At 65.5% G+C, this 9,315-nt stretch overlaps 2 protein-coding genes across 2 annotated transcripts in view; one reads left to right on the top strand and one right to left on the bottom strand.

Moving 5' to 3' along the window:
• BCAN (brevican) overlaps window positions 1-6,407 on the top strand; it is a 13,257-nt gene extending 6,850 nt beyond the window's left edge. The window contains exons 8-13 of the mRNA XM_026073853.1: window positions 1,925-2,032; window positions 2,173-2,331; window positions 4,155-4,237; window positions 4,729-4,873; window positions 5,059-5,241; window positions 6,343-6,407. Coding sequence (XP_025929638.1) covers window positions 1,925-2,032; window positions 2,173-2,331; window positions 4,155-4,237; window positions 4,729-4,873; window positions 5,059-5,241; window positions 6,343-6,407 — 743 coding nt within the window. The remainder of the gene's footprint in view (window positions 1-1,924; window positions 2,033-2,172; window positions 2,332-4,154; window positions 4,238-4,728; window positions 4,874-5,058; window positions 5,242-6,342) is intronic.
• Window positions 6,408-6,929: 522 nt separating this feature from the next.
• On the bottom strand, window positions 6,930-8,772 carry HAPLN2 (hyaluronan and proteoglycan link protein 2). The gene is made up of 5 exons (XM_026073891.1): window positions 8,682-8,772; window positions 8,131-8,481; window positions 7,800-7,916; window positions 7,327-7,512; window positions 6,930-7,213 (listed from the first exon to the last, which is right to left on the bottom strand). Exons 1-5 carry the CDS (start codon window positions 8,767-8,769, stop codon window positions 6,930-6,932), a joined length of 1,026 nt encoding a protein of 341 aa, XP_025929676.1. The 5' UTR covers window positions 8,770-8,772.
• Window positions 8,773-9,315: the final 543 nt, after the last annotated feature.

Raw genomic sequence — 9,315 nt, 5'->3', positions numbered from 1 at the left:
TCCTCCTCCTCCTCCTCCTCCTCTCTTCAGCTGGATAAGGGAAGGTTAAAGGTCCGGAGAAGCACATATTTGTCAAACAAATTGGTCTGAGCTATGCATGCACTTTAAACCTCTTCTACTTCTGTGAAGTGTTTTAATGACTGTTTCCGTGAAAAAAAAGGAAAAAAAAAAATCAAAAGAAGGCCCCAAACCCTACTCGGACTAACAGTGGTACTAATAAAGGGAATTAAAAGCTTTCTAGAACAAGCACCTCGGCTAGCTCTTCCCTCCRTCCTCGCGCCTGCCTCCTCGCTCGCCGGCCCGCCTGCGCGGCCCCCACTGACGAACTAATCCCCCCTCCGAGCCCCCRGTCGCGGCCGGGCTCGGGATGCTTTCCCGCGCGAGCCGGAGGGTAGCGCGGGGTTTTTTTTTGGGGGGGGAATCGGCTGTTTTGCACCATCCGTCCAGCTCCGCGRAGGGGAGGGAGGTTGCAGAGCCGGGGAGGGCAGGCACCTTGCCAGCATCCCGCTGAGCCGTGGCGCTCCGTGGCCAGAGTGGCCGTCGGGATCGGGGACCGGCTGCGGTTCGGCTCCCCCGGCATCAAGGCAGCTCCGTGAGCTCTGGCCGCCAGCACGGGGCCAGCAAGCGCTGCGTTTCCGTCCCTTCCCGAAACAGCCCTGGGGCCAAGCCGGTCCCGGCTCCGATGCAGCTGCACGGCACGGTCCGTGCTCCTGGCGGCTCCATTAGCTGCTTAATTAAAACCAGCCCCACCGTGATTAGGGCTGCTGCACCTCGCTAGCCCCCCCGCAAGCAAGCGCCCGGGGTGACGCTGGTCCCCAGCGCCCGTCCGCGCTGCCCTTTGCACCGCGGCGCCCGGCTCCAGCCTTCGGAGGCGCCTCCAGAAAGAGCCAGAAGCGCCCGGGACGAGCAGCGAGTGCCCCAAAATAGCTCGTCCTCCCGCTTCTCCGCGCTCCGGCTCATTGGCGCTCCTCGGCACCTTGCAGCCGGATAATTGCACCGCGGCGGCGGCGGCGGGGGGGGGGGACGGGACGGGCGAAGCGAAGCTGCAGCAATGTCCTCGGCCGAGCCGCCCGCGCCGCAAAGGCCGTTAAACGGGGGCCATTCGATTAGCCGGTGTCAAGGACTTTGCTCTCCGCTCGAGTTGGCATCGGCGGCAGCCCTTAATCATGCACTTTGCAGCCGGGGGGGGGGGGGGGGGGGCCGCACGCGCTGTGCTCGGGGCGCCTCCGCGACCCGACCGGGCTGATCCCGGCCGGAGAAGGGTGCCGGCGCCGGGGGTGCGGGCTGCAGGGGCCGGCAGCAGGGCTGGGGGCCGGCTGCAAAGCTCATCTTGCCACGAGACTTGTGGCCACGGCATGCTGGAGGGGTTTTTCCCACCCTTTGCCACCCAAACTCCAGATGTGCAAGGGAGGGGGGGGCAGCCCCATTGCAGCCCCCCCCCCCCCAGCTCCGACAGGGCGCACGCAGCCTCTTCCATGCGAAAGCAAGCGCCGTCCCTGGACCAAGCCAAGGACCTGGCACAGCAATGAGCCTGCTGATGCACCGAGCAAAAGCAGCCGGCTCGTGTCCCTTCTCGCCCGGAAGCGGGGGCTAGCGGGGGGCCAAAGCCTCCGAGCCAGCCAGCTCCGAGCCCGGCCAGCTGAGCCGGGCGCTTCCCATGGACTAAGAGCAGCGAGAGCTGGGGTGGGGGGGGCCAGGATATGCATGTTGCCATGTGCATGAKTCCTTTCCCTCCCTCCTCGTTCGGCTTTCGAGCACTTAGTGGCCAAAGTAGGCACCTAGTAGCCACCCTCTCTAGTCAGGCGCATTTGCAAATCTGCAGCGACAAGGCCAGAGCCCCCTCCTGTCCCCTGCTGCCCTCGGGGTGCCGGGAAGGCGCYGGGTTCCCGCGGCCGCGGTCAGGAAGGGTGCGTGTGCCTTGCAGGTGATTGCATCCCCAACCCCTGCCTGAACGGAGGGACCTGCACCGAGGATGGCGCCCGCGTCGGCTGCGTGTGTCTGCCGGGCTACGGCGGGAGCGCCTGCGAAAGACGTGAGTCTCGGCTCCCGTTGCAGCCTTGGGGGTAGCCCGGTTGCCCACCCGCGAGACATAAATGCGGCAGATTCAGGCGCTGCTTTGCTTTTTGGGCCCCTCGATGCTGACCCTTTCCTCTCTCCCCCGCCACGGCTCAGCCCTGCAGAAGTGCAGCCCCGGCTGGGACAGCTTCCAGGGAGCCTGCTACAAGCATTTCTCCACGCGGAGGAGCTGGGAGGACGCGGAGACCCAGTGCAGGCATTACGGGGGCCACCTGGCCACCATCCTGACCCCCGAAGAGCAGGACTTCATTAACGGTACGTGCCGCGCGGCGCTTCGCGTGTGCACACGGGGTGGGAAGGAGGCAGATACAATCTGGGGAAAGGCAGAGAAAATAAATAGTAAAAGAACTGCCCAATATGATGAGCTGATTGATGGAAATATGATTGATTGATAGCTTGGCTATTTAGAGGCATGGAAAGCAAGACTGGCAGAGGGCTGGCTAGACGGACAGGGATGGAGAGCCAGGCAGACGGATGRGTAGACGCATGGGTAGGTTACTACAGAGCTGAGTGGATGAGCAGAAAGATGGATAGCTGCATGGATGGGTGGACAGACTGATAGAGGTTAGACACATTCAACCAAAATTGAAGGCGAAGCTATAAACCATGGGGAAGCATGCGTGGAAGGAGAGAGCAGGGAGGAAAGGAGAAAGAGGCCGAGCAGGACAGAGGAGGCAGCTGTGGTGACAGGGCAGAAAGCGAARGGGCCTGGAGGGACACTGGTGAGAAGCAGGAAGGGCGAGGGAGAGACCAGGCAGGGACCTGAAGGGAGAGGACAAGCAAGGACAGGCAGGGACCTGCAAGGAGAGGCAGGCACCTGCAGAGACTGGCAGGACCAGGCAGGGACAGGAGGAACTTGCAGGACCAGGCAGGACCAGGCAGAGACTTCCAAGGACAAGCAGGGACAGGAGGGACAAGAAGGAACCTGCAGGGCCAGGCAGGCACCTGCAGGGACCTGCAGGGACAGGAGGGACAGGTTGGATAGGGGGACAAGCAGGGACCTGCAAGGAGAGTCAGGGACCTGCAGGGACAGGCAGGACCAGGCAGGGACAGGAATGGACCTGCAGGGACAGAAGGGAAAGGCAGGGACCTGCAAGAACAAGCAAGGGCAGGAGGGACAGGAACAGACATCCAGGGAGAGGCAGGACCAGGCAGGGAGAGCAGGGACAGGCAGGGACCTCTAGGAAGATGCAGGGACCTGCAGAGATGGCAGGGACAGGCAGGGACAGGCAGAGACCTCTAGGAAGATGCGAGAATGTGCAGGGACAGGCAGGGACCTCTAGGAAGATGCAGGGACCTGCAGAGACAGCAGGGACAGGCAGGGACAGTCAGAGACCTCTAGGAAGATGCAGGGACAGGCAGGGACCTCCAGGAAGATGCAGGGACCTGCAGGGACAGNGTTGGATAGGGGGACAAGCAGGGACCTGCAAGGAGAGTCAGGGACCTGCAGGGACAGGCAGGACCAGGCAGGGACAGGAATGGACCTGAAGGGACAGGCAGGGACCTGCAGGGACAGAAGGGAAAGGCAGGGACCTGCAAGGAGAGGCAGAGACCTGCAGGGACAGGCAGGACCAGGCAGGGACAGGAAGGGACCTGCAGGGACAGGAGGGACAAGCAGGAACCTGCAAGGACAAGCAAAGGCAGGAGGGACAGGAATAGACATCCAGGGAGAGGCAGGACCAGGCAGGGACAGCAGGGACCTCTAGGAAGATGCAGGGACCTCTAGGAAGATGCAGGGACCTGCAGAGACAGCAGGGACAGGCAGGGGCAGGCAGAGACCTCTAGGAAGATGCAGGGACAGGCAGGGACCTCCAGAAAGATGCAGGGACCTGCAGGGACAGGCAGGGACAGGCAGGGACAGGCAGGGACAGGCAGGCTCTGCTGCCCTCTCCTGGCGAGCCCCGGCTCCGCCGAGCCCGGCGCTGCCGCCGGTCCCGCAGCGCGGCCCCGCTGCCCCTTCGCTGCGCTCCCGTCTCCCTCCTTTGCAAAAGCCCAAACTCCTCGGCTCCTTGCCCGAGCCCCCCCACCCAGGCTCTTCGGGACCCCCCCCTCTAACCGCAGAGCCCTCCGCCCCCCAGATCAGTACCGGGAATACCAGTGGATCGGCCTCAACGACCGCACCATCGAGGGCGATTTCCAGTGGTCCGACGGGAGCCCCTTGGTAAGCCGGGGCCGCCGAAACCCCAGCCCTCAGCATCACCCCCGGGAGAGGAAACCGCCCCCCCCCACACACACACACACTCCGCGGGGCAGCCACCTCCTCCTCCTTCTCCATCACTTGGAAAATATTCGCTTCCCGCGGGATGAGTCACCCGCCCTGCGCCCCTCTATCGCCGCCGCGGAGAGGGTGCCGCCGCGCCGGGGCCAGGCTTCGGAGCGCGAGCCAAAGCCGCTCCAAAGCCTGGCTTAGAGGCAAACTCTTGGCCGSGAGACGGAGCGCCCCGGCGGCGCTTTTTAGTGCATCCAACCCGGAGGATTTGGGGCCTCCGAGTCAGGGCTGGCCCTGCCGGGGGGGGGGCCACAGAGATAGGGCTGGAGGCCGGTGCCCGCTCGCGGGGCGCTTTGGGGCCGAAAAGCTGCAGCCGTGCACGTGCCGGGGTCGTTTCGGCGCGGCGATAACACCCCCCCCCCCCTTTGGGGCCCTTTCCAAAGCTCTACGAGAACTGGCACCCCGGGCAGCCCGACAGCTATTTCCTCTCCGGGGAGAACTGCGTGGTGATCGTGTGGCACGACGGGGGCCAGTGGAGCGACGTGCCCTGCAACTACCACCTCTCCTACACCTGCAAAATGGGCCTGGGTGAGCCGCGGCGAGCGGGGGCTGCCTCGCCGGCGCCCCGGGAAACTCCCTTCGGTTGGGATTTGTGGTGGAAACGGGGTGTGTGTGTGGGGTGAGATGTTGGGTTTCAGCAGTGGCTGGGTTGGGTTAGGGATGGCCGCGTGCCGTGACACACACACACACCCCCCCCCGGCGTCTTCCCGCAGTGCTGTGCGGCTCCCCGCCGGCCGTGAGCAACGCCCGCGTGTTCGGCAAACCAAAGCAGCGCTACGAGATCGACTCCATCGTGCGGTACCAGTGCCGCGACGGCTTCGCCCAGCGCCACTCGCCCATCGCCCGGTGCCGGGAGGACGGCACGTGGGAGCAGCCCCGGCTGGTTTGCCTCCCCGGTGAGCGCGCGCACGCCATGCCGGGCCCGTTTACACCGTTTTCCCCTGTTTTTGCACCGCCCCGGGGCTGTGGGATCCCGGGACACCCCAGCTCCTGCTGAGCCCGGGACAAACTTTGGGCTCCTCCATCAGCGCCCCAGCGAGAGACACCAGCACACGCAGCATATGGGGCAAAGCAGAGGGTGGCTGACCTCAACTCCCCCTTTTCCAGCCTGGAAAATAGTCTGGCTTCACGGGTTTCCCTTGACACGTGGTTTTGCTTCTTGTGTGTCCCCCCCCCCCCCCAAGGTCCGGCTCAAACCCCCGACGACTGAGCAAGTGCCCCAGGCAGGAGCCACCACCTCCCCGGGCCCTGGCGCGGAGGGGGACGGCACCGGGATGCCAGCGCCGAAACCAGCAGGGAAAGAAACCCCCACTTTTCCGATTTTGCCTTCTCGGCCGTTTTATACCTGCATAAAGAATTTCTAATAACTAAAGATCCCCTTCGAGAGAGTCAGCAGCGACCCGAACTGGAAAGCCTCGCTTTGCACGCAGGGCATTTGGTTCCTGGAGTTGCAACAGCGTCAAAACCGAGCTGGGGACCGCGGGGCAGGGTGACGACACCGGCGTCGCCTTCGGATCCTCGGATCCTCGCCCTGCTCCGTCCTCACACGCTGGGGACGGGGACGGCAAAGCCGTGGGAACAGAGGAGCCTTTGCGCTTCCCGGTAGAGGAGGGAAAAGCTGCCGTCCCGGCACACGCTGCCCAAAGCGGCTCCGTCCGTCCCCCCCCCCTCCCCAAACCACCCTCCAGGCTGCTGTTGATATTAAAACAAATAAACCGATGGCGCGGAGCGGTGGCCTGGTCATTTGGGGCAGCCCCAGCACGGAGAGGGGGGGAGAAGCAGGGCTAAATAACTAAATAACRGGGAGCTGCGGCCCCAAATATCCCAGCACCCAGGAGGTCTCAGGGACCGGGCAGGGCTTGGGCTGGGATGTGGCTCCTGGCAAACATGTAGGATTTGGGGATGCATCACCGGTGCCGGGGGATGCCGGCGTCTCCCCGTGTTTTTTCCTCCCCGGCCTCCCGCACCTCCGTGCCAATCTCCGGTGCTTTTTATAGCCGTCCCACACTGCGCCGAGCAGCGAAATGCAGAAATCCCCACGCTGCCGCGCCAGGGACGCTGATAAGCCGCCGGCGAGGGCGGCAGGTCCCCGAGCGCAAGGATGCCGCGGGGCCCYGTGCCAGCTCCTCCCCTACCTGGGACGGAAAGTCCTTGGCAAACTCCCCTCGGCGAGAGGCCAAACGGTCCCGGCGGGCAGAGGCCAGGCAAGAAGGCGGCTTTGCCATCGCTTTATTAATTGAGAAGGCGAAACTCCATTAGTCACGCTCGTTAATGCCCGGCTCTCCAGCGTATTTGCACCAGCCGGAGCCTTCGCGGCCATGGGGAGCGAGGACGGGGCGGGAGGGAGCGGGGACCCTGCGCTGCCCGCTGGCGGGCTGGATCGGACCCTCTTCCCGGCCTGGCAAAGGGTCCGGCTTCTCCCGCGAGCCCCGAACGCCTGCCGAGAGCGGCCGAAGCAGGTGGGTGCACAGGGAGCAGCTCCGTCGCTCTGCAGGAGGATGCACAAACTACCCCAAACCAGCCCCAAAAAATGCCCTCCCACCCCAAATCTTGAGCCATCAACCCGCCTTGCGTCCCGGCGCTCCTATCTCCCCGCGAAGCAGTACGTGCCGTACGTCCTCAGTTCCTTGTTGGGGAAGCCGAAGCTCCGGACGCCGGGGTCCGGCAGCCCCCCGCAGCGCTCGCGGGGGGTGGCGATGGGGTAGCGCACGCTGCCGTCCGCCAGCCAGCCCCCGTCGCAGCGGTCCAGCCGGGARAACTTCCAGGCGGAGTAGAGCTGCCCCACTTTGGCCAGGGCAGCCCCGTGGTTGCGGCACGCCTGCCCAGCTTCCTTGAAGTTCAGGTGGCCRCGGATGAAGTAGACCTGGCCTGGGGGGTGGACGGAGACATCGTGGGTGAGGTGCCACCGTGCACCAGCCCCTGGGGATGTCCCCAGCCCCATGTAAGGGATCTCCGCCGCGGGAGGACAGCTCGGGCCCTACCGTTGACGGCGGAGGTGAAGCAGAAGGCGTCAAATCGGTCCTTCAGCTTGTCCCTGGCGCCGTAGGTGCGGACCCCCGGGAGCAGGAGGTGGCCGCCGCAGGGCTCGCGCGCGTTGATGATGGGGTAGTGGACGGTGCCGTCGAGGACCCAGCCCGCGTTGCACCAGTCCAGGCCCTCGGTCCAGGCTGCGCGGCAAAACCACATGGGCTCAGGGAGGGGACGGGGGCTTCGGGCAGCGCCAGCGCCGGGCTCTGGGGCTCTGCCACTCGCGGGAGGGAGCTACCATTCCCGAAAGAGCAGGAGCCTGGATGCCTGGACTCAACTTAGAGCGCAACCAAGGAAGCAGGGCCAGAGCTCAACCGTCTTCCCGACACCTTCCCTACCGTGCTCCACCCCGCTCCCTTATCCAGCGGGGCCAGGTTTTGGGGTGGAAAGAGGTTTGCTAGCGTTGCTGCAGGAAGCGGGGCCGTACCTTTGTAGAGCTGCTGGTAGGTGGCCAGCCGGGAGTCCTGCTGCTCACACGCTCGCTTGGCTTCGTGGTAGTTGAACTTGTAGCGCCCTTTGCTGGTCTGGTAGGGGAAGACGACGCCTGGAGGGGACAGGGATGGAGGGTGATGGAGACCCTCTTCCCCAAGGAGGTTTTGGCTAATCACCCCCTGGGTTTGGGGTGCCGAGGAGGAGGCTGGTGTCCAGGCGAGGTGGCTCCAGGCTCTCGTTTCGGTCCTGGGACCCCTCGGGACATGCCGAGCTCCACCTCGCCTCTCCCCCTGGTCCGGGGATCACGGGAGGGAGCCGATGCTCACCCTCGAGGTGCAGGGTGAGCGAGACGCTCTCGTCCTCCAGCCCGTTGACCAGCTGGCAGCGGTAGCGGCCCTCGTCCTCCAAGGCCACGTCGGCGATGGTGAGCGAGGCGTCGTAGCGGTGGCTGTGCCGCAGGCTCACGCGGGGGCTCAGCGGCCCGTAGTTCTTGTGCGACAGCCCGTTGGTGATGATGATGACGCTCTCCAGGTAGTTGGCCGGCTCCACCTTGCTCCATTTCACCCGGTAGTTGCGGGGCAGGGCGCGCAGCACGCAGGGCAGGGTGACCGTGGCGCCGCGCTGCGTGTGCACCACGGCGTGCAGGGGCTCCAGCAGGTACTGCAGGCGCGGGGCGGCTGCGGGGACACGCGGGTGGGGACAACCTCAGGCGCTGGCTCTGCTCCACAACCCTCCTCGGGGCACCTTGGTGGAACCTCCTGCAGCCCTCAGTCCCAGCCCCGGCATCCCGGGTGGTTTCCAGCCGCTGGGATGCTCCCCCAGCGTCACCTCCCTCCTCCAGCCCCGACGCCGGGCAGCCGGGCCCCTTCCTCCCTACCTGGGCTTCCCGTCGGCCGCTGGTAGATGCCGGAGGCTGGAGGYGCCCCCAGGAGCCAGAGGGAGCCCAGCAGGAGAAGCTGGTGCATCCTTAGAGCCGGAGGCAGGAACGTGCCTGGGAGCGAGCAAAGGGGTCAGCAGACCTTGGTGTGGCGAAGGGGGGGGAACGCAAACCCCTCCTTAGAGGGGACAGAAAGATGCTTRGCTTTATCCCGCCGTGGCCTTCCCATCCGACGGTGCCAAGCGTTGCACGAAGCAGAGTGACAGTCCCCGATGGGGACGCCGCGGTGAAGGGACGCGCCCAGCGGAGCCGGGAGGACCAGCCCTTGCTGCGAACCCCGCTGCACCCCTCCGCTTCGCACCGCGGGGATGCGCCGCCGCCGCCGCCACCGCCGCCTGCGCCACTCACCGTCCCCAGCCGCGTCCTCGGGCGAGCCGCCGATCCCATCCAAAGCCGCCGGTGCCCGCGGCGACTCGGTGCCAAGAAGCCCCGTCACAGCCACCGCATGGTGGGACCGAGGGCTCCGGATGGGGCAAACCTGCTCCGCGAAGAAGAGGGACGAGGGTGCGGGATGAGGTTGCCTCCCCGCGGGCTGGCTCCGACCGCGGACGTCGCCCGATCCCGCGGTGGGCAG

The sequence above is a fragment of the Apteryx rowi genome, unplaced genomic scaffold, assembly GCF_003343035.1.
Source record: "Apteryx rowi isolate R43461 unplaced genomic scaffold, aptRow1 scaffold_379, whole genome shotgun sequence".
Classification (NCBI taxonomy): Eukaryota; Metazoa; Chordata; class Aves; order Apterygiformes; family Apterygidae; genus Apteryx; species Apteryx rowi.
The sequence above is the reverse complement of the archived record's forward strand: the minus strand, read 5'-3'. Positions and strand labels throughout refer to the sequence as shown.